General features: G+C 47.2%; 2 protein-coding genes across 6 annotated transcripts in view; both read right to left on the bottom strand.

Moving 5' to 3' along the window:
* Positions 1-5,245: 5,245 nt before the first annotated feature.
* LOC136748387 (retinoblastoma-like protein 1) lies at positions 5,246-16,768 on the bottom strand. 2 transcript variants are annotated; one of them, XM_066702087.1, is made up of 22 exons: positions 16,490-16,768; positions 15,021-15,154; positions 14,359-14,559; positions 14,166-14,230; positions 13,877-14,005; positions 13,408-13,568; positions 13,104-13,168; positions 12,428-12,614; positions 12,042-12,208; positions 11,520-11,632; positions 10,594-10,697; positions 10,333-10,470; positions 10,063-10,227; positions 9,684-9,819; positions 9,077-9,316; positions 8,679-8,866; positions 8,253-8,429; positions 7,991-8,062; positions 7,530-7,605; positions 7,271-7,413; positions 6,860-7,024; positions 5,246-6,766 (listed from the first exon to the last, which is right to left on the bottom strand). In XM_066702087.1, the coding sequence occupies exons 1-22, from the start codon at positions 16,658-16,660 to the stop codon at positions 6,596-6,598; spliced, it is 3,168 nt and encodes a 1,055-aa protein (XP_066558184.1). In that variant the 5' UTR covers positions 16,661-16,768; the 3' UTR covers positions 5,246-6,595. The 2 variants fall into 2 exon arrangements, with proteins under 2 accessions (XP_066558184.1, XP_066558186.1); XM_066702089.1 differs by having other exon boundaries at positions 9,077-9,313; positions 16,490-16,767.
* A 511-nt stretch (positions 16,769-17,279) lies between these two features.
* The window catches only part of LOC136748385 (chromodomain-helicase-DNA-binding protein 6-like), a 35,542-nt gene continuing 28,745 nt past the window's right edge, over positions 17,280-24,076 (bottom strand). For all 4 annotated transcript variants that reach the window (XM_066702083.1, XM_066702086.1, XM_066702084.1 and 1 more), the window contains exons 35-38: positions 23,619-23,801; positions 23,255-23,398; positions 22,946-23,050; positions 17,280-22,684 (exon numbers count right to left, since the gene is read on the bottom strand). In XM_066702083.1, coding sequence (XP_066558180.1) covers positions 21,578-22,684; positions 22,946-23,050; positions 23,255-23,398; positions 23,619-23,801 — 1,539 coding nt within the window. In that variant the 3' untranslated portion in view covers positions 17,280-21,577. The remainder of the gene's footprint in view (positions 22,685-22,945; positions 23,051-23,254; positions 23,399-23,618; positions 23,802-24,076) is intronic.

The following is a 24,076-nucleotide window of genomic DNA, read 5'->3' as shown; positions in this document are numbered from 1 at the left end:
GGACACAGTTACTCCGGAAAGCTGGACCTGATAAGGAGTCTGGATTTAATTTCATACTTATTAATTCACGTCTTCCCAAAGACAAAGACATGGCAAAGCGCGCAGCTCTGAGGGAAGAGAGAGGGGCACGGCTCACAAAATTCTCTACCACAAACACCTGAAAACAAACCGCAGGTATACATCCTACAAGCATGCATGGAAAGTTATTGAAAAGTTTAACCAACCCTGAACCGAGATTGTCAGGTGTTACAAACATACAAGACAGATCTTGACAAATAATCCCAGCACAGCAGCCATCTGGAACTGGCAGCCTGAACCTCCACGGACTGAAAAGTGGTTGCGTTTCTGAGCTCTCGAACGACGGTTCTCTACCCTGAATGCCCGCGAAACTAAAAGTAAATAGGCAGTGATAAAAAGGCTCATCTTCCTCTTTGACTGCTGCACAAGAGTATTTCTGCAGCCCAGGAAGATTAATCATATTATTAATAAGAATAATCTGATTTAATAGGGATGTTAAGCGCCCGCACCCCCAAAATCCTCCAAAGAACACAAACACAAACACAAACACAGACAAGGCGAGATGCCAAACAGAACAGTCGAGCCATAAATTCCTGTAGGATTTTTTTTTTTTTTTTAGGCAAGTACCCTCAAGGCGAGAGATATTTTCCTAGAGAGATTCTGACAATTTTCTCTCCCCGTTAACTTTTATAGTCTTTGTTCTTCCGCAGTGAGGCCTGACAGAAAATGATAGTAGTCGAGTTTTAATCCTATAAAGCCCAAGAACCCAGCTCAGCTCCTGTGAAAAACTTCTTCAGATAAGCTCTGCTCGACAGAAGTCTCCTTATCTGCACCACCGAATTCCGTGGGCACAAAATTAAATATATAAACCGCACCAAAGACCCGACTGTACACAAGAAGAGAAAACATCTCTTCTAACCGGCTAAGTGCGAATCTATATTGTTCTGTTACGAATGTCCAACCTCCTTCCAACCAAGATATAGCTGTGAGTGATATTCATTTAAAAGGGCTTTGGCAGCATTAGTGAATTATCAATGAAGTGCCCCCCCCACACCCGCTGCAATGTGATATTTTTATTGCAGGTTTCCCTTTCTCTGAAGCTTGTGTACGGTAAAGATAACTACAGTTTTTAGGAAAGATTACAGGGGAGCTGGGGGGGTTTACAATCATATTTTTGAAGATAGATTTCACAAATTAACAAAATCCCCTGTAGCTGTTCAGCACTCTTGTTATGGTCATGTTACTATGCTTCCGTAACTATTGTTGGACCTTCTATTGTTTTACTGCGACTTCTCCTATGCCCCCCCCCCCCGTGCCCTTAGCATAGATCTTAATTATGTCTGCACTTGCTACCTCATTGAACTAGGATGTATGCTTGTTGTATTTTGTATTGATTATACTACTGCACACTTGTAATGCTTACATTGTGATTTGTATTGATTATTTAATGCACTATTGTAATGCTTATTGTGTAAACTGCAAGTCACCCTGGATGCTGGCACCTCCAAAAAAATACTTAAAATGAACAGGACAGTCATGTGGTTTCACACTCCGGCTCCAGTGTCGATTGGATATTAACTGCAAAGACAAAGCAGTGCGTGACAGGAGAGCGGAGCCGCCGACAGGTCAGTGAGAGCAGGAACTCCAAACCAAATACCGGCCTCCTGCGATCAGGCGGCACCAGGGGGCCCATGCTCTGGCCTTTCACAGGTTAAATAATCTCATCCTACTGCGACGGAGACGTCTTAATAAATGTCCCAATAAACATCCCCGAGTCTGGCTGCATTAACTCCTAAGAACTCCCCTGAGCCCCTTCTCAGTGATAGGCTGCCAAATTAAAGAAGGGAAAAAATTAAAACAGCAAGGGGGAGTGAAGCCCTTCATCTTCAGAGCAGGATACAGTGGCCCCCCTTCACCCCCCTTGGACTTTTCCACATTTTACTGTGTTACAACAAATCAGGATTTCATCAGGAGTTTTTGCCACTGATCAACTCAGAAAATGTCCCTAATGTCAAAGTGAAAAATATAATCTGCAAATTGTACAGAACAGAAAATACTTGAATGCATAAGTAATCACCCCCTTCAGGGACCTTTGGCAGCAATTACAGCCATGAGTCTATGTGGATTAGTCTCTACCAGCTTTGCACATCTGGACACAGCACTTGTTGCCCATTCTTCTTTGTACAATTGCTCAAGCTCAAGCTGCTGGATGGGGACCTTTGGTGAACAGCAATTTTCAACTCTTCTCACATATTCTCAATTGGATTGAGATCTGGGCTTTGACTGGGCCACTCAAGGACATTGACCTTTTGGTTTTTAAGATACTCGTGTGGCTTTGGCTATATGTTTGGGGTCATTGTCCTGCTGGAAGATTAATCTTCTCCCAAGTCCCAGGTCTCTTGCAGACTCCAGCAGGATTTCGCTTTACTTTGCTGCATCCATTTTGCCCTCTATCTTTACAAGGTTTCCAGGCCCTGACGCAGAAAAGCATCACTATAGCATGATGCTGCCACCACCATGCTTCATGGTAGGGATGGTGTTCTCAGGATGATGGGAGGCGTTAGGCTTGCGCCAAACGCAGCACTTAGCATTGAGGCCAAAACAGCTCTCTCTGGTCTGAGACCAAAATAATCTTCGGCCACTTGTTCTCAGAGCCTCCCACATGCCTTCTGGCAAACTCTAGCCCAGATTTGATGCGAGTTTTATTTCCCTCCCAAAAAGGCCACTCTTGTGAAGCACCCGGGCTATTGTTGCAGTCTGTATATTTTCTCCCAGCTCAGCAGTGGAAGACTGTAACTCCTTTAGAGTTGCTATAGGCCTCTTGGTCACCTCCCTGACTAGTGCCCTTCTCGCCAAGATACTCAGTTTTTGAGGACTGCCTGATCTAGGCAGATTCACAGTTGTGCCATATTCTATCCATTTCTTTATAATAGACTTTACTGTGCTCTGGGGGATATTCAGTGCCTTGGAAATGTTCTTATATCCTACCCCTGATTGGTGCTTTTGAAGAACCTTATTCCGGATTTGCATTTAATGGTCCTTCGTCTTCATTAGGAATTGTACTAACCATGTGACGCACCTTAATTGCACAGAGGTGGACTCCATTCAACTAACTGCGTGACTTCTAAAGACACTTGGTTTCACCACAGCTCAATCAGGTGTGTCATAGCAAAGTGGGTGATTACTTCATTGTGTGTTGATCAGCGACAAAACTCCTGATTAAATCCATTCTGATATCCTGAAATGTGGAAAAGTCCAAGGGGGATGAATACTTTTGAGAGCCACTGTAACTCATACCACCTACTGAACGCAGACACTCACCACCAGAGGCCCAAAGAAGTCAAATCACCTGTTTATTCCAGATCCTCATTAGTTGCTGAATGAAAGGTACCTAGAAATCCTGCAGGAGCCAGCCCTGCTCTGTAGTCTCCTCTAGCCACAGACCCCTACCCAGCCCGTAGCCCCGAGGTCTTCAGGAGCAGCAAATCTCTTCCCTCTGAAGATGCTACTTATTAATAATACTTCTGGGCCCCAGCGGCCCTCAGTCTCACACAGCTGCAGTTTGGTGTAGTTAGGAGGAGACAAAACGATGTCTTCCTGAAAATGTAAATAAGAGCTTCCCGAGATCACCAAGTATCCACCCTGAGGCTTCTCTGGCAGGATGCGGTCTGATCATTGTAAGCCACCGCAGTTCCAGGCAAGCTTTTCTTCAGAAGAGTAAAGAGAAAAAAAAAAAAAAGAAAAAAAAATTCCCTCACCACCAGTAGTGTAAAGTACTATATAGTGTTTATCAAGCCGGTAAAGGTAAAAAAATAAGACAACAATGGTGTATTACTGGCAGCCACGTGACACACGCCGAGCATCAACATCGCATCACTGCACGGGGCGGACACACAGCGGTCAGACATGTGACCTCTCTCGTAGTGGAGGTGCCAAGGGACCCAGGGACAGTCATGAGGGAGCAGGCCAACGGCTCACGTCCTCCATTAGACACACAAACGTAGGCCACACAAAACTGCCCACCCCAATGGGAACAGCTCCCCTTGACAAACCTCGTAATGAAAAAGGCTAAATAACTGGACTCCACCGGGCCACTGCAAGAGAGACGAAGGGCAGCGAATGATGGATGCCGGGTACCTGACACAGCGGCCTGCACATCCCGCATGCTGCTATGGGTCGCGAGGATTTCAGATGGTCTTTTAGGCCGGTTTCAGAGGGGTACTGAAAAAAGAAGTTCTAACCAGAGGCAGAAACGAGATTCAGTGCAGACGATCCTGGGAACACGGCAGGATGCTGTACTGCGTTCAGCTGCTGCCATCTAGTGGGAACATTAGGGGTTTTGGTCTCTTACTACACTAACAAGTCTGAGGAGTGCGGGGAGGCAGGTGAATGTGCTGGGAGTTTCTGCATCCTGAGTTTTTTTTTCCTGAATAACTTTTCTCTCAATTAAGTTAATAACAAAAGCTAAGCAGCATGCACTTGCAGGCAGCAGAGACAAATCCACGTACATGTGAGAAGCAGTGAGTGAGACGGCACACGGCTCCACATCCCCCGTCAGCCGCCCAGTGAAAAGCATCACCATCACCATGATGATTGAGGGTCATTAACAAGGAGAAATTCTGAAGTGGATTGAGGAGAGACAACATACAAAGCAACAGAAGTGCTGGGTCGGTGGTGGGCAGCACTGAGGGAGAGAGAAACGGAGGGACAGAGTTAGAGGAGAATGAGTCGGAGGGACCTGAAGGGACTCCAAAGTAAAGTGCCTCTGATGACCCTATCCCTCCATCCATTCATCCATGTATAAGATTCAGAGAACAGCTGCTGTATAACTTGAAATGACATTCACTGCTTGCTTCCAGGTCAAACTGTTTCTACTGCCATTGAACAGACAGTCCCATTTAAAATAAAGTATTAAATAACCAACGGTTACCGATTCTCAAACTGCAGCACTAACTGTAACACTGACAGATCATTTCCACTGGGCAATTTTCTACCAGGAAGTAGCAGGTGGCTTTCTTTATGCTGGGAATGTTGCAGCAGACCACTAGAGGGAGTGATTGGGGGATATTTGAAGCGTCAGAATCGCAAGAACAGCACATTAGTCTTAATTAAGTAACACTTGTACAGACACAGCTTAAAGCAAAGAAGGAATTAAGATCAAGGATGATGTTGGTGAAAGAAACTCACAGCATGAGGTGAAGGATGAAACAGCAAGAAAACAAGACAATCATTTTAAAAAGCTTGCACTTTATTTTCATATGTACATGTCAAGCTACTGGTCTATATAAAGCGTTTACTCTTTTGGGGGGGGGGATTTAAAGTTCTTATTACAAACTTCACCTTTTTAAAATACATACAAAAGGGGTTTTCACTGTACAGGTCTCAGTGGAAACAACCAAAAACAAATAAAAAAGGAGTAAGACAACCATAATTTATGTGCACTGGATTATGAAGCCACAGCGCCGAGGCCGGGCTTGGACGCAAGCTCGAGCTGCTTCAGTCCTTTCATTAGACCCACAGTCTGACAGGGAGCTGCAGATCCACAGCCGAGAAATTAAAGTGAAGCAATGCAAATTAAACCAACACTGGGCAGAATGAAACGCCACCGAGCCTAGAGACCTGCACTGGATCGCTGCTAACTGAAAGATGTCTGACACGACTGGGCAAGCAAAGGCACTGCAGTCAGAGCCGATCAGAAGAGTCTGTAAGGCCAGTCTGTGCAGCACTGTCGAGGGCAGCCCTTCACTTAACAGGGGAACTGGAAGCCTGATACCCAACAGTATCCAGCCCATTAAAGCTTCAGTAATATTCTACTGAATACAGTCAGGGTACATTCCACTCAAAGTAATATTACACTTCAAGAGTTCTCTACTGTCAATCAACTGCACAGGTCCATGCAAAAGAGAGTCCAAGGAGAGCAGAGGAAACAAGGCAACTCCAGACTCCGATAAGAACAAATTACTGTTAACGGTATAACATTGGAAGCATGACAAATGAAAATGGTAACGATGGTTAGAAGTGTCGATGCCACACATCGCACTATAGACCCATGACAAACCTTAAACACAAGAACAAATGCGATAGTTTGGCAACTATCTAATGTAGGAAACAGTAACTTGGTCTGCCTCTCATAGGTCCACGTTTGTAGCACATCTGCATCCCAGCAGAAACACCCAGTCCAGCGAGAGTCAGAAGTGATTAATGCTTGGGTTCTCTCTCTCTCCTCTGGTACACATGCCATACACAGAGGAAAAGGTAAACCATTACCTTTCAGTTTAGAACCAAGAACTCGGCAGACAGTGTAATTAAACACAAACAATATATGATTTTCATAGCTTACACTCCTGTGACATGGTGCTGATGAAGACACGTGCACAGCTCGAGTTACAGTCACATGCTGTAGGGGTCAAGAGGCCAGAACCATTGCTGCAGATTCCTAAGTGACAACTGGAGCCGAGACAGCAAAAGAAATAACACCCTTCCCATCGTTCTACGTGGAAGGTGGTGCTGTCCAAGTGTTGAGAGCAGCACTGCGTGGGCTGCGTGGCATCAGCGCTGACCCTGGATAAGCAGGGGGTCAGCGGTTGGCTCTCTCGCTCACCACGTCCTGCAGGCGTTTGAGCAGCACATCGTCGCTCTCGGAGCAGAGCCGCTTGGCCGGCGACTCGGAGTCGCTGTCCATGGTGAACGCCCGCTTCCAGCACGTCCGCTCGCCCTGCTTGATCATGCTGTTGATGTCTCTCAGGTTCTGCAGATTGGAGAGGAAGAGAGGAGGGGAGTGTGGAGCAGCGCCAGGGCTCTGGATAGATTGAATCGATCAAGGGGCGAGGAGGAGTCTTACCTTGGAAGGGCTCCCGTTAAACTTGTAGGTGATGGCAGAAGAGGAGGTTGGGCAGGAGCCATTCTTGTGCGGAGAGATGTACACCGAGTGTCTCTGGGAGACACGGCGTGGGGACAAGGGATGGGCTCTGATCGAGGGGTACGGAGACAAGGGGGGCGCCGCAAGCTGAAACAACAACAGGACTGACTCAGGAGCTGGACTACAGAGGGAAGAACAGCAAAAGAACACCACACTGTGCGACTGTAAAACCAGCCCTGAAACTACGACCTACAAGCGGTGTCTTAAAAATAATGCAGGCTGGAAATAAAATAGAAGCACTTGAGGTGCAAAATCAGCCCCTCATTCTGCTCCTTGAACACCTGCTCATCTCAACCCCCCACCCTCCGTGCAGGTGCACCCTGCTGTGCTTACCCCCGGCTCAGCACTCGCGCTGTTGTACTTGTGGGCGAACCCGGTCATCTTCAGCACGTAGACTTTGTTGTAGAACTGGATGAGGTCACCTCTCAACTCTCCGCCACACATGTCTGACCCTGAGCCCCTCTCATCCTCCTCGACTGTGGGGGGTGGGGGGAAGACAAGTCAGACAGGCCGGGTCTCGAACTACTGCCAACATCTGCTAAATTATATACAAATATATTTATTTTTCTTAAAACACAATTAATCTTCCCACCCTCGTCCATGTTGGGAATGTCTCCATTATTGGTGGACTGATCATCAGCCTTCTCCAGGAGGACACTTCTGTACACCTAGACAGAGGAGAGGAGGGAGCAGCCTTCATTAGTGAGCCAGTGAGCAGCAGGGAGCTCTAATGTCCAGCAGGGCAGGGCAGGGTTAAAGCCTTGGCACCGTGGAAGCTGACCCAGTCCTGGAGAGAGCTGCGAACCTTGCTGGCTTTATCCGTCTCTCTAAATCGTCCACTAATCAACACCCGATGCCGCTGTGACTTATTTAACACCTAAGGACACAACGTAAAATGGAAGAGACTCTCCAGGACTAGGACTGGGCCGGCTCTGCATGAGTGAACCACCCCCATAACAGTGCCTGCAACTCCCTACACAACAGCTTCCTCAACCGGTCCCACGCTTCAGAAACTGTCTCAGAGCTGGACCGCCGAGCCCTCTGGGTACTCACATGGCTGCTGGCCTGAGGCTGGCTGCGGTAGCACCCCATGATGTCTTGCAGAGTGCGTTCCTCCTTTGTCGCCTTCAAAATCACAAAGAGACAGAACTTGGTTAGTTTTTCGCACTGTGAGATGGATATATTGCGCATCTGCTGCATATTATTTGTTGTATACAGCTGTGCAATGTTTAAGTTACACACTGCCCAGGTTTCTATAGCCCCCCACAACAGAGGACATCTGATCACCGACAACCTGACACCGCCACAGCCTCACCTTGGACACGATGTACACCGCACACATGAGAAGCTGGTCCAGGTGCCGATCCTTCATGAGCTCTGGGTGGTTGACCACCGAGTACTCGAAGCAGGTCCAGATCTTCCGGCGCAGCTCCAGAGAGACATCCAGCTTCAGGCAGAGGTCTCGCAGCCGCACACTGGCCAAGTGGTACACCTGGAGAGCACAGGACATTAGAGCAACACACACCCAGAGGCAGAGAGAGACACACAGACACTTCATGGGTTAACTGAACTCGTTATTCATTTAACTGAACCTGCCCTGAATCTACAGAGAAAATAAAATGCAATGAAATAAGAATAATTATTGATCTTCTCCAGAAGTCTGACACTGAGGAAGCCGCCATCCATCACGCTCTTATTTGGGCCACCGCCGTGTCTTTGCTCCCAGGTTCGCCTCCCTCACCTTCCTGAAGAACAGCGCCAGAGAGCCCGTCTTCCGGGGTTTGTTGGCGCTGCTCGGGGGGTCCAGGGTGGGGGGCCCCAGCCCGGCCCGGCTGGGGGAGGCGGGGAGCAATGCCTGGGCAGTGAGAGGACTGCGCTCCCCGGACTGCAGCTGGAAGAAGGAAATTGCTCCCGTGTCGTTCGCCACACCTGCAGGAGAAAGGGGGCACAGAGTTCATGGATCTCCTCAGCACTGCCACAGCCTGACACAAGACTCCAGGTGCACTAGATGAACAAAAGGAAGCAGGAAAATAACCAGACAAAGAGCACAGAACACCGTTTTAAAAGTGGCAGCAGCTAGTTACAGGAAGCAGCCGCACCACACTCCACTGGGCAGCAGAGGGCAAGGCCAGCCCTCACCTTGCACAGGTATGGTGATGGTGGCAGTCGTCATGGTGAAGACGGGGCGGGCCGGGGACATGTGCGTGGCGTCGCAGGGCGAGGTGGGCACGATCTTCAAGCTCCCCCCCTGGGAGAAGGAGATCTTCTTGACCGGAGACGCAGAGGAGCCGTCGTCGCCGAAGAGCCGGCGCTTGGCGCTGCCCGCAGTGGGTGAGCTGTAGCGGTCATGCACGGAGATCGGGGAAGGAGGGATGTCTGCTGGGAGGAGAGAGTGGCCGTCAGAGTCAGAGTCAGAGAAACCCACAGGTTTGTTTATTTTGCTAAAATTAATACTCATCACACACACCACGTACTACAGCACAGACTGCAGACTGACTGAACATACTGCTGCTCTTCCTTTGAGAATCTCAGCAATGCTTTACTTAAAACTGGGAGAAACTGCGATTCATGATGCACATCTCCTCCCTCAAAGAGGATCCCCACAAATATCTGAGGAGTGAGGAACCAGGCGTAAATCACTGCCCTGCCTGGGCCTCATCAAAATCATGAACTACATTAGTACAACAGATACAGACACACAACAGGGCTGAGCGTGTCCCACAAACACACTCCTTCTCTCACTCACCCTTGTGGGCGCTGCCTCCCAGGCCGATCCTCACCTCCCTGAGCCGTGGGTGGATGATGGGCGACAGGGCGACCAGGGGCAGATGCGTGGGGCCACTGTGGCCGTTCCCCGTTTCAAAGTTACTGGGTAGTGTCACCTGGCAGGGACAGATGCAGGGAGAAAGGTGTGACTGCACTGCACTGAAAAACCAGAAGCCCTTCAATACATGCTATGCTTTGCTGGATCCTGCAGGTTCAGTTTAAACACACCGCCCGCTACGGACCCGGGGGTGGTGGGTGCCAGGAAGCACCAGTAAAGGAGCAGCCAACTAGGCTGTGATGTTGGGGCCGGTCTGAGTTATAGAGCTCTGGCTGTGTGCATCTCTTTCCACCCCTCTCACCTCCTCCACCGTGGGCACTTTGTCGTTTACCGCCTTCAGAGCCTCCCACAGTGCGGAGTTCGAGGACCAGGCCCGGCTCTCCAGAATTTGCTCCTCAATGCTGTTCAGGTGCTTCACCATGTCCCGGGAAAGCCCCTCCTCAGACCGGATAAACACCTCGATCACCTGCCAGAGAGAGAGAGGGGGAGAGAGGTGAGAGATGTCAAGAGGATTTGGCTATGAAAAGAGAACGTAAGATGGGAGTTAATTTGGAAAGGAGGAGCTGCGTACCTTGTAGAAGTAGAAAGGCGGCAGCTTGAATATGTTGATGATCCAGGGGAAAGTGCGCTGGGAGCTGTAAGCGAACAGCACCACCTCCAGGCAGCAGGCCATCAGAGAGCAGTGGAAGATGTCTTGCTCCAGCAGCACCTGGGAGATGGGGGGACACCGAGGGACACAGGACGTTGTTGAGGAGAATTGCACAACATTGCACACCAGAGCTTCAGGAAAAAAGTAACAATGACATAATGTTGTCAAAGCTGTTAGACTCACTGCCATGTCTTTGCCGTGCAGCCGGCGAGTTTCCTGGACCATGACATTCTCCAGGATCTTGAAGTACAGGATCTCTGCCAGTTTTAACCGGTTATCAGCAAAATCTAGGGGGGAAAAACAACAAAAAACAAATCACAAACTGCAGTATTGTACCAACTATAACCAAATATTGCATTTTTTCAAAGAGTTAAGAAAAACCACGGCAGCATTTCACCAGAGATCAAGACCAGACTTTTCCTCTTCGCAAGACTGTTTCCAAACAAGGATACATTCAACTTTTCATAGAGTTTGAAACTATGTTTAAAAGCACTTTCAACTCAATAATACATCAGCTTTCACTTTAAAGTCAAATTGCTAATAAAGTACAGTATTTACAGAAAGGCTTTAAGAGGTTTTTACAATGTCACATTATTATATTTCTTAGCAGTTACAATATATAACAGTTATTATACATGGGTAATTACATGCAGCTGGGTTTTTACTGAAGCAATCTGGGTACAGTATCTGCTCAAGGCCACAACAGCACTGCCCCCCACCTAGGACTGAACCCACGACCCTCCACTCCATACTGCTGCCCACAAACCGCTTTTGTCTTTTCCCAATCCCACTGTACTCAGATATTTTCCCTCTAGGGGGCGATGTGCCCTTTTGTATCCGTGAGCTACGTCCTTTTAATGCACCTGGTGTTGTATTCTTAAAGCAACAGGGCCTGTCAGTGGATTGTCACAATATAATATCATACTGAAAATATGCAGCACAAATTGATACTGAGTTTTCCCCCAAATACTTTTGTCTCCAGAAGAACATAAAGTGCAATGTAGTGTTTATTAATGGTCATGAAAGACCTTATTGAGCTGGCTGGATAGCTTGCCGACAAAACATGAACCCATCGTATAAATGTTGGCTCAGCTCGTCTCTTCGCTCACCCATGTGGGACCCCGGCTGCTCCTCGGTGTGCTTTGTGTAGTGCTGTCGGAAAGTCTCGCCCCAGCCCTTCACCCACTTCAAGATCGTCTCTGTAGGATCGCGGGAACATGACCTTCAAAGCCCAAAAACAAAACGGAAACAATAAAACGGCAGCTTATGACACCCTGGTGTGTTATTTTCTTATTAATATTTGTTTCTCTCAGGTGCATGCGATACTTTCGCCTGACAAGATCTGCACAGTTCTACCAATAAAATAATGTCACCATCTTCCCTCACCACCTGCATCAAAATAAATCATAATAAACCTTTTATGCATTTTAGATGTTGTCTTAGTATCTGAAAAATCTATAATTATCTTCATGATAAATGTGGAAGAGAAAATGTATAAATCTCTAAGCCTTCAGCTACTTGTCCAGTATACAATGGATAAATAAGCATATACACCCCGCACAGTAAATCTCCTCCCGTCTTCTCGACGCCAGCAGCCGTTTCACCCCCTGATCAGGGCCTGCGGTGCTCACCTGAAGACCTGCAGCAGCTGCTCGCTGGGGGAGTTGCGCAGCCCGGACACCATGCTCTGCAGCCGGCTGACACTCTGGGTGGCCGAGGACACAGGGGTCACCAGGGGATCCTTGTCCTTCAGGTACCTCTGTCCCGTCAGCGGAGTGGAGGGGGCGAAGGACCGCGTCTGGGGAGAGCATCACACAGTTACTATATTAAGGAGTTTTCTTTTGTCCGATTAGAAGATTAATGTATACCTACTCTCTCCAGGGTCAAGAAATAAGAGTTCTGAAGTGACTAGCTTTTTTCAAGAGCACAGTAAACATGGTGAACAGGGAAAATAATACATACATATAATACATACATAGGAAATGGCTGCTTCAGGAGAGGGAGAGAGAGCGCGTACCTTCTCAAAGTGCTGCTGCAGGTTGCACTCCACCTGCATGCGTGCGGAGAGCCGGCCCTCAGGGAGGTCCAGCGCAGCCTTGCGGGGCGTCCCGATCTCCTCCTCCGCGTCCGCTCCCAAGAACACCCGCTCATCGAAATCGCCCTCCGTCAGCACGTACTCCTCGTACTTTCTGTTCACCGCTTTGCTGGGGCGGGGAGGGATGTTATTTAAAGTAATTTAGCTCAATTCTGCATTCAAATGTATTACAATTTAGGGTCCCCAGAGTACAGAGGCTTTTGTTAACGTTGGGGTTGCTTTCCTACTGACTTAACTGAATCGGGTGTATGTAGCAGGTCAGACCTTTTGGCACTGAAACACAGTATTACGGTTCAGAAAATAGAATTCGGATTATGATTTAAGTGTTGAGTTTATTCGTTTTATTCTCTGCATTAAGTACATTTCTATGCATAACCTGTAGATGTTAAGTAGGTGTGCCTTGCTTTATTACATCTTTGAGGCACACCAACCATGGCTTAATTCCGCCAGGCATGGATCATTTAAATACCCCAGAGGTTTACTCTTCATTGTTCTTGTGTGACTTCTCAACAATCCCGTGGCACACCGCCCTAGCAACACTGCAGTGGGCACAGAACAATCCCTGACAGTGTATTACTCCATCAGTCGACGGTCTTACTTGTTGTCAATGAAGTTGGACACATCCAGCAGTCCAATCAGAGATTCCTCGCTCCCCTTCAGGATCTGAAAATGAGGACGAGACGATTTTGAAAATGTGTATTCAATTGTTTATCGAATTGCTCTGCGTCAGTGAGAAAAGCACAGCAACGAATTCAGAGTACACAGGAGGACAAAAACAACCAGCTGAAGTGACACTCTTATAGGCAGAGTGAGAGTCAGACAAACTGACGGGGACAGTTGGGGTTGGCAAGACTGTTGCTGGGTGACGACGGCGAGAGGTTCCCGTTGAACAAACACATTACCTGTCTCTCGAAGAGCTTTTTAATGTAGGGCTTGAAGTAATGCTCCTTAATTCCCTTGGCTTCTACCACCAGCCCGTCATGCAGCTGGCACAGCCGGTCGATGACACAGGGGGGCTCGGCGGACGGGCTGTAGTCTGGGCTGTGGTACTCCGCGGGCAACCCTGTAAACAGGCAGGGAGGGCAGCGGTCACACACGGGACGCAGACAGCAGCTTCTCCCACACAGGCAGAGACCGATTCAACCCCAAAATGTGCATGACCCTTGGGCAAGGGGGGGGAAGTGCTGGGGTTGACACTAGGGAAGAGGTTTTGCTGCAGGTTCAAGGAAGAGGAAAAGGAGTCTGCGAAACCCACAGCACTGGAAGTGAGGTGGGAAGTGCTTTAAAGGGAGGTTATGCACGATAAATACATCACACATTTACAGAGTCTGAAGATGGGAGGTTTATGCGATGTCTGGAAACTCCAATTACCTTTGAACTGAGTGTTGATGAGGTCCTTCCTGTTCGCACACAGTAGCACATTGCCGAAAACCAGGTCCAGGCAGCAGAGCAGGAGGTGGTAGGAATTCACCAAATCATCGCCGATCATTCGGAAGTTCCCTGCACACAGACCACACACTGCAAGTGAGCCATGGAAATCCACACAAAGCTAGCCAATACCTTACATACATTCCTTCATTACAGATTATCCCTACATATACTGGACATTGCGTTTCAAATCTGTATGGCAGACCATTGAGGTCCTGTAAAGAAAACCTACCTTTAGTGTACACAAAGAGGGTCCAGCAAAACTTAAACACATCACTGATGTGGCAGGGCAGGCGCCTAACAGGAGAGAGAGAGAAGGGTTAGCGGATTCTTAAGAGTAAAAAGGAGGCGCATGGCTCCACAGCCAGGCACCAAAACTGACGCCGGCCTGCCTGTGAGGCAGCAGTGCAGACGGAGGGGGCTACCTGTGCTTGCGGCTGCGCGGCTGTCTGGGCGGCTCCCCCCACGGGCTCTGGAACATGTCCAGGAAAATGGGCTTGAACTTCTTAAAGATCACCGTGGAGACCTCGAAATTCCTCTCCAGGCGCGCGATCCGGTCCCGGAATTCCGCAGACAGATTGGACATGTCTGCCCACTTCTTCATCTTGTTAAAGAACTGGATTAAACTGGATTGGAGGGCGGGAGGACAGCAGAAAGAAACTGGGAATTAGATCACAGCACATGAAGTATTAAACAAAAACAACACTAATAAACACATGCAGTATTAAGGTAACAAGTAAGGTGAACATAAAACAACACTCAGCGCTTTTGTGATGCGGTTAATACAGCTCTGAAAAAAAATTATGAGACCACTGCAAATGTTTCTTAAATCAGCATCTCTGCATGTACGGCAGCTGTTCCATTCCATTCATATTTTTATTTGGAATTTGGGAGTGGTCAGTTGCAGTGGTCTCAATTTTTTCCAGAGCTTGTATCTACCACCTTCCCTCATAACGAATATAATAATGATGTTTCTGAGCACACTACGAGTGGCCTTGGGAGCGTAGTGTGCGAGTCAGACTACAGATGCGGACAGCAAATCGTGCTGGCGAGAACCCGAACCCTGCACCTGCACAGCCCCTCTCACCTCAGCTTAGAGGAGCGCAGGATCCGGGTCAGAGACACACAGTTACCCTCCATCACTCCCTTGCCTACGGTGGGAGTGCGGCCCTTCCTGCAGGCAGCGTACAGGGCGCAGGCCAACCAGTGCACCACGTCTCCCTGCAGGAACGAAGGGGACAGATGCATCAACAAAAGCATATGCAAACATATACACAAGGTTTATTTTCAGTGATGTCAACCTGCCTGGACTTCTTGAATTTCACTCCATGGACAGGTCAGAATCAAAACATTGCTAGACTGTATGTCGCTGCTGTAACATGCAATGTGTGATTTGTAAAACTTGTATGCAAATCAAAGCACACACTGCCTATAGAAAGTCTTCATCCCTTCACAATTTCCACCTTCTGTTGCATTTTAGCCAGGAATTAAAACACAGTAAAATAAATGTAAATCGAAACAGTGAAAAAATGATACATTAAAAACACAAAACTGAAAGATCACGTGTATAAGTCTCCACCACTCTGAGTTAATACTTGGAAGCAACTTTGGCAGCACTTACAGCGGAGTCTGCTAGATCGGTCTTACCGACTTTGCACACTTACACTTGGAAATATGAATTGATGTAATGTGAATCGTATTGATTTTATTTTGAAAGGAACGATTGCACATTGACCGGTTCCTTGATAAGTCACCCTATCTACCATTTTGAGTCTTAGATAAACACAGTGCTATTACCACATCCCACAGTGACAAGGTCTCCGTGTTTTTCATTTCAAGGTGACAATATAGATAGCTGCATGCAATGGAGTTATGAGGTTATGCACAACAGTAAGCCGAGTTATTAAGTTATGCAGCGCAGATAGCAGGGTTATTAAATTGGGGTATGAAGTTATCCTGCAGTAAGATGGGGTTATTAAGTAGGTAATGACTGCAGTAAACAGTTAGGTTGGTGCTGTCTGACCTGCGCAGTGGCGGAGAGCTGACAAAGACAATCACGCCCATCTCGCTTCCCTTTAAATTTCCGACTCATAATAACACCAACATCACCATAAAGCATAAAACATTAAAAATCTCGTAAATCCTCAAGATGAGAAAAGATCTCTGTGCAACACTTTCTTACATCAAATCGACTCGGGTGAAGATTTCCTACGGGCGTTTAAAGTTATGGTCAGCGAACTGCACACCGGTCATACATAATGCGCAATGAAACGTATCTGAGTCGCAGTCCTGCGTGTGCGGGATGAGGACACGAATCCGTTCACTTCCACACACTTTCCGCGTCTCTGCGTGGCGACGGTGGACACGTCCGTTTACTAAAGTTAGCGGTTATGAATACGAGCTGCAGAAGTTTGCGACGCGGCTGTTAAAGCCCCGGATCTCAGTGCGAAGACGACAAATGTCCTCAATGTACGGACACTGGGCCGCCCTGTCCACTTATATCGGCTTTTCCGTTTGTCAACACCGTGCGAAGCAGCCGTGTCCCGGCAGGCTCACCTCCAGGGTGTAGGTCTCCCGGATGGCTGTAAAGCTCCGTAGCGCGTCCCTCCCGGTCTCCTCGTCCATGTTCAGCTCTCGGCACAGAGCTTCCAGGCTCCTCCGCACCGCAGGCTCGTCCGGCCTCCCGGACTCCGACCCAGACTCGGGGTCGCTTTGGTCTTCTCGCATTTCGCCCCGCAGCCCCGTCACTCAAGCGCACCGCTTTCTTCTGCGGGACGTTTCTCCTCACACACCTCCGGTCCTCCAAAACACTCGCCGCAATCCCACAATTCCCCGCAGCTCGATTGGCGGGAAAAAGCACGTTGGTGCGCCCGCATTATCACCCTCCAAACACGGACGTCCGGTCAGCCTCTCGGTGTACCCGTTTCAAATGCCTGATTTCAATGCATTTCTACACATTTAACGCGTTTCATTTTAAATCACACAACATTAATACAAATACGGGATTTAGCTATTCATAAAAAAAGCTATTATTTTCAAATCGGTTTAATCATGGTCAAGAAAGTAAACTTTTACATGGTTACTTACATTTATTGCTATGGTATTGTCGGATTCAAGAATTCACAATTCTTGTTTTTATTTTTGCAGCTTTACTGAAATTGGACACGATTTATATATTTGCATATTTTCTGTAAAAAACAAAAACACACAAGGATCTAATGACATCTAATGTGATTTTACAACTGCAATATGATCCTCTATTCAATCAAATATTAACAAGTTTAACCAAACTAAACTAACAATGGTAGTTTTGCTGATACACAAGCAGAAGCCACAGGAGATGTACTGAAAGTTGAAAGTCATCTTTTATTGCACAATAAAAGATCACACACCATGTTTGGAGTTATGTGATTGGTCCACATGGGAATACAGGAGCAAGTTCAACAAAAATAAAACTAACGCCGTGGAGACTGTAGAGGCGGATTTCAGACTTGACACAGAGGACACACTGTTTCGTAGCATACGATCCCAAATACCCTTGGTTCAAAGAAACTAATAACTTACATCCACTTGGCTAACACTGGCCTTTAAAATGCATGAGCTAGAGACTAGTCTTCTAGTGCAAGCTGCTGTAGTTCAGATAAACACTGACAACCCCCCCACATACACACACACTCATACCCCTCTGTCTGAGCATTGCACTGTCTGTTTGTGTAAGTGTTACGGGAGCAATTATTGAAATACATGAGACAATAGAGATTAGAGCTCACATTTAAAGGACTGAGCACAGAAAACAAACACTAATGGGAGGCTCGAGGAGGAATTGCACACCTTTCTCAGTAGGACAGCAATTACTTCAATACTAATTCTGAGGAAGCTGGTTCCCAGTAAGAGGCAGGTTCCAGACTGCCAGTGCTTGATTAGTTACACAGTTCGGTACACAATCCAGAACTGAACCACAAACAAAACAAACAAAAACAAAGAGAACTCAAAACATGTACAGTTGCTCCTAAAACCACCAATGAAGCCCTGCAGCTCCTTTTTTTCAAATCAGCCAACTTGATATTCACATTTATTAATGAATGGGTAAATGACCAGGAAGTGAGAGCGTTTTGATCGGGACCCAACGATACATAATCAAGACACAGATTTACAATGAATGACAGTTACAGACAGTGAGGTACTCAGACAGCACGGGTCCATTTGCTCAGTAATTCTGTTTTCAGTACATTAAAGTGTTTTATTTAGTTTATATCGGTTGAAATGAATTCCTGCTTCCACTGGAGGCAAAAATCTGAGAGAGAGGGAGGAAAAAAAAAAGCCTAAAAGGAAAACTAGCAGTACTGGTGTGGGAAAGTCTTTCAGAACCTGCAAGTTTTCCTTCTGAACCCTTATAAGTTAGAATACAGGTATAAAAATGATACTAGTAAGAAAAAAAAAAAAGTGTATAATAAATACATCTGAAAACAAAGGACTCCAAAACAAATTTGACCTTTGGATAAATTACCAAAACTAACAGGAAAAAAAACAAAACCTAAAACAACAAATAAAAAAAAAAAATTGAAACAAATGACAAACATGTAAACTGAATAAATAGTAACACAGTTTCTCCGACCCCCAACTGGCCTTGATCTCTGCACCAGTGATTTGTTTCAAGTCTTTATTACAAGAGCTGGAGTCACACAAGCACTGAAAATGGGCCCCCGTGAGACTGACTTAACCAGGGAACAATTCTGTAGTTCTCCTTGCCTTTCAAACACCACCTGCCGGGCTTGTTTTGTGGTTCTAGAATAGTTTCCTTTAGTAAGCAAGAAGCCATTATTGTTTTCTTTTGGTCAAGACACGAAGTATCAAACAGGCAGAACAGTTTTAAATTAGGTTAACTTCTAAAATGAAATGCTTAAAACATAACGCCGTCCTCTTTAGTTGTACACATACACCGCACACGCTCGCTGGGGTCGCTTTGTCAGAGGTCTTCACAACAAATACTCAAAAGTGGAAACGTAACTGCTCAGGGAGTTTGTATTCGTAACACTCGAGGAAGTGAAGCTCAATAAGATTAAGTTTTGGTATGTATAAAAGTAAATGTTACAAAAAATGGATTGTCTAAATCACCTTTCACTGGTGGAATAACATTTATATACACTTGTGGAGATCAGTGCAAACTCTTCACCAGTCTATTTCAATTGATCACGGTTTGGTTATTTGGAACTGCTTGTGCTTAAAAAGATTCCTTAAAAAAATTATAATGAGGAAATGTATCTCCATTTCTTCTGCCACTGTTTTGTATTTATATTTTTTTAAGGAGTCTACCAGAAATAAGAGCTTTGTACTTGAACATCTGTCACGCACTAGCTTCATTTTCGAGATCAAGGAGCAAAGGAGATATCAGGAATGCGAAGTATGCATACAACTAAAGGGAACTCTAGGCCAGGGAGGCTCTCCGATCAGTGTTCTACTTTTGATAAAATTCAAGCCCTAGACTAAGTACGTCTATATTTTCAACATGTGGAGATCCATGGAAGCTTCCATATACATAACACAAAATAAGGCATTTTGAAATTTGAATATAATAAAACAAAAAAGGTCTTGTTATATTTGGTAAAGTATGGCAAAGGAAAAAAAACAAAACAAATAAATATTAGTTGTTTTCAAGGCAACTACATGAATGTTAGTTCTGAAAGACTCTAGGGTAAGAGAGCGCACTATGGAGAGAACCGGGCAGACTCTTCCCACGTGGTGGGTTGTGTTTATGCAAACACACTCAAAACGCACGCACGCAGGCAAGCATACACGCACAGACACGGACAGACACACAGAGATGAAAACTGACAGGCTGTTAACACTATAGAGAGCTCTCGCCTACAGGCCTGCTGAATCTCGTCTTTTTTGTGCAAAAACATTTGTGTAATATTATGGAATATAAAGTGACTTGTCTAAGTGGTTCAGCTGCAAAAAAAGAAAAGAAATATAAATGATCTGTAAAATCTAAAGATGCCAAAACTAGGCTAATCACATCCTGATGTGACACAGGGAGACGTTTACAGGGATGACCCAGGAAACAGGACTATAAACATGAAGAGGGACTGGTGCGGATTCTGAATTTTCTGTTTTTGTAGGAAACACTACCATGATGGAGGCAACAACATTACAAGACATCTCTGTAAAAAGAAAAGTAATAACAATAATAATAATAATAATAATAATAATATATAGATAGATTTTAATCTTAAAATGTATAGATTGGTCTAATCTACAGTACAGGGAAATGATACAATTAACCCTTACAATAATTAGGCACTCTGCTGTGGCGATTTTTTCTTTTCTTTCTGAGCTAACCACAAAGTCGTTCATTACACTGGACAGACGGATGGGGATGAAATAAAAATATTAAAATAAAAAGAACAAACCTCCCCTGTTCTCTTATCCATTGTGATTCACTTAAAACACAGAAGCCCACCCTCTTTCCCTGGGTGTGTCCAAGGGTGTGAAGAGCCCAGTCAGTTCACTGTGGGCCTCAGGGTGGTGTGAAGAAAAGAGCCCCTTGTTTCATGGCACTAAAACAGCCCCTGTACTCAGACCCTGAACAATGGACGCGATCTGCAGGGCAAAGTAAGGGCAGGCGACCAATAGCAACACCGTAAGGCTGCAACGGAGGGGCAAAAGTGACGTTGCAAATGTTTTTTTATTAAAAATATTTTTTTTAAATGCGGCTTAAGCAATGAAAGGATTGTTCTTTGCCATTTGATTGAGCAAATCTCTTCAGCATACAAACATGTGCATTCGAAGAAATTAGATTATTCTATTTTAACTCTCCAATAAGTCATCTAAAGTAGCAGCAAAATGAATGAAAAAAAAAATCGAACTCAACTTCAGATGAACAAAGCTGCCCGAAAAAGAGCTTTTTAGCAGCACTCGTGCTCGTCGTGTGTAATAATGGGATCGCCCGCTTATTATTTCCCCCTCTCTTTTCCTTTAAGCTTAAAATCAAGAGGCTTTAAAAACTGATATAAAACAAAAATAAAATCACATAGAAAATGTGACGAGGATAGAACAGGGGGGCTGGTTTCACAAGCTTCCTGTGGGGTTCTGGACAGAGAGAAGTGTGGGAGGAATGCTATAACCCTGTTATACACCAACAAATAAAACATAAGAGACATTCTAGTATGGGTTACAGCTGAACAACCTGCGCTGAGACCTGAACGAGATGCTACGCTGCCACTGATCCCCAGAGGGACACAAGCTCAGGACATCCTGCAGGGGGCCTCGTTCTGCGACACCGGCAGCACCCCCTCCAACACACTTCCCACAATGCAACAGAGCCATGAGAAAACACGCTGCCACTCTGGAGCACCGACTGCCATGAGCACCCACGTGCATTAGTGTTTATCCTTTCGGTCTCTCTACTTTCTTTCTTTTCTTCCTTTAAATCCCTAGGGGAAGGGGGGGGGGTGGTGGTGGTGGTGGTTATGGGTGGGTGGGGGGTGGGGGTATGATGATAATCACAAGTTTGGTACTGTGCAGGAGACCTATAAACATTAATAAGTGGATAATAAAAGACTTTACATGAAAATCTCTGACCTACACACCACACACCGGTAACTTGGTAGCGCAGTACTAACAGGGAGGTTGACAGTGGGAGGTCTACTGTAAATCTCCCTCCTTCTCTACTGCCTGCTCCTCCTCCTCCTCCTCCTCCTGCTGCTGCTGCTGCTGCTGCTGCTGCTGCTCCTCCCCCTCATCCTCCTTTCCCTCCTCCTCTTCCCGGCCGTCCTCAGGAGCTGCCGAGGGAGATTCGGGGAGGGTCTGCTCTGTGGGGTCCCTGCTCAGGCTGGCCGGCTCTGGGGGGGCACAGTCAGTCTTTGTGCAGCTGTCACCCACAGAACCCACCACTCCCTCCTCCTCCCTCAGTTTCCTCTTCTTCCGTTTGGGGCTGCCGGTGCTGTCCGCGGGGCAGGCCTGCTGCATGCTGGGCAGGGCCATGCTGAGCCCGTGGGGGAGGAACATGTGCGGGTAGAGCAGTCCGTGGGACACGCCTGGGATCAGGAAAGGGTTGAACGCCAGGTGCCCACCACCACCACTACTGCTGCTGCTTGCAGTCGCTGTTGCCGTGGTGGGCGTGGTGCCAGCAGACTCTGCAGGGCTGCTCACAGGCTTGCCCTCTGACAGCAGCTTGTCCTCGTTCCTCGTCTCCGTGTCCCCAGCCTCAGAGACCGATGCAGGGCCTCCAGTACTGCCTGGGCTGCCTGGAGCGGCATTGGAGGCAACGGAGACAGGGGTGCCATTTCCAGATCCTGCGGTGCTCACCGTGGCGGTGGGGGGCGCCGATCCCACTGAGGAGGTGGTGGTGCAAGAGGGGGTGCTCGTGGTGGGTGGCTGGCTCAGGAGCCCGCTCACGCTGAACATGTGGGGCTGCACGGCCGCCATGCCGTGGAGCATCATGGGAAGCATGCTCAGCCCGTTCTTGGCGTCCTCGCTGGCTGACACCGCAGCGAACCCATGAGGGAAACCCATGAGCCCAGCCAGGGGGATGCCCTGCACACTGCGCAGGCTCTGCAGGCTCACCAGGTCCATGCTGCCGATCAGCCCGTTCATGAACAGCGGCCCCATAGCGGAGGAAGAGTCTGCCATCAGCACCCCCGCCGCCTTCGTCATCTCGCTGCGCGGACGCCGGCCTCTGCGTCGAGGGCCTGGGTCACGCGACACCGGCTCCGTCAGGATGCGGTTAAACTTGCCTTCAGGCAGAAACCCCTGCAAAACAGGAAAAACAGACAGGTGTGAGCCCAGAGTGGGGATATTACCTTCCCACACAGGACCTTCACACTAAAACTCTAAAGGGCGTCTTCCTTCACATTAACATTACATATTTGTTTTCCATTCTCCAGTTTATTTTTCAAATTTAAAGTAGACTTAAAAATGTAATAATAATAATACATTCATTTGATAGGGCACTACATTTATCTGTTGGTCAGTCATTCGGTCCAGGTGCAGCAGCTGTATCTGCTCACTCACAGAATGCTTGACGATGTCTGCCCAGTCGGGGGCCACTGCGTACTCTGAGTTGGCATCCAGCCACCGCGACAGCTCCTTGATGGCAGGAGCCATAGCACCCCCCAGCTGCAGAACAACATCACATCAAAATCAACATCATCATGAACAGCAGCAACACAGGGACTGATTGCACTCTGGTGCTGCACTGGGCTGGAGTGTCAGGAGACAAATGGGATGATTCAATATTTTGGGGTCAATCAATTGGGGCCAGGCCCTGCATGAGAGTGATAGCAGCTTCCAGAGAGCAGGGGGAGGTCAGGAGGTCATTACCCTGCGGCCAGTGCCCTTGTGCACCACTGGCACCCTCTCCTCGCCGGTCAGGGAGTTGACATCCAGCTTGCTGGGGTCCTTGCAGCGGTGCCTCCGCTGCTTGGGCCGTTCCACAAAACCATGCAGGATCCCCACGCTCTGTGACTGAGGGGGACAGAGGGACACTGTGAAAATCATAAACCAAAACAGGCACAAGGCTCACCCACTTAATTACATCAAAGAACTCGCAACATTTCTGCACATGCTTCCATTTCATCAAATGGACAAAGGAGCCCCGTGCCCCAGAGCTGAGATTAGACCACACAAACGGGTGCGCCTGCTGCTTGACTACATCACAGAAATGGGAGGTGGGGGGGTTGCTCACCGGGGTGAAAGGTGGCACCTCCATGCTGTAGTTGGGGTTCTGTCTCAGCCATTCTAGCAGACTCTTATTGGCAGCCTCCCGGTCCAAGACCAGGCTCTCAGGCTGTGGGGGCGCGGGGGAGGGCCGGTCGGGGGGCGGCACAGGGCTAGAGGCAGCTGGCTGCTTGCTGCACTCCTGGCTGGCCTGTGGACACGACAACAACCCAATGCAATGCAACTGTTTATTATTTACTAGTAAGTACGAATTCATCTATCCACTCTGAAAATCAATTGGCAGTCTCCCTTATTTTTTGTTCTGCCAATTTTATTTCATATTTTTGATTGTTTAAATAATTCTATTATAAAATTTTGCTTAAACAAAATCAAAACTATATTTGAAAATGTTGAAAGCAACATACTTGCTAGAAAATGTAGAATCCATGTAATTTCTATAAAAGCTGTACAGCTTTACAGTGCCAA

Source organism: Amia ocellicauda, chromosome 4, assembly GCF_036373705.1.
Source record: "Amia ocellicauda isolate fAmiCal2 chromosome 4, fAmiCal2.hap1, whole genome shotgun sequence".
In the NCBI taxonomy this organism is placed as follows: domain Eukaryota; kingdom Metazoa; phylum Chordata; class Actinopteri; order Amiiformes; family Amiidae; genus Amia; species Amia ocellicauda.
The sequence above is the reverse complement of the archived record's forward strand: the minus strand, read 5'-3'. Positions and strand labels throughout refer to the sequence as shown.

Bases quoted from the DNA above. Each gene is read 5' to 3' on its own strand.
- LOC136748387 (XM_066702087.1), bottom strand. From the start codon at position 16,660: ATGCGAGAAGACCAAAGCGACCCCGAGTCTGGGTCGGAGTCCGGGAGG. The intron at 12,615-13,103 runs GTAAGACCGTCG...TCCCCGCCCCAG, and splicing joins TCCAACTTCATTGACAACAA to CAAAGCGGTGAACAGAAAGT. The intron at 9,317-9,683 runs GTGAGTGAGAGA...CTCTCCTCCCAG, and splicing joins GGGAGGCAGCGCCCACAAGG to CAGACATCCCTCCTTCCCCG.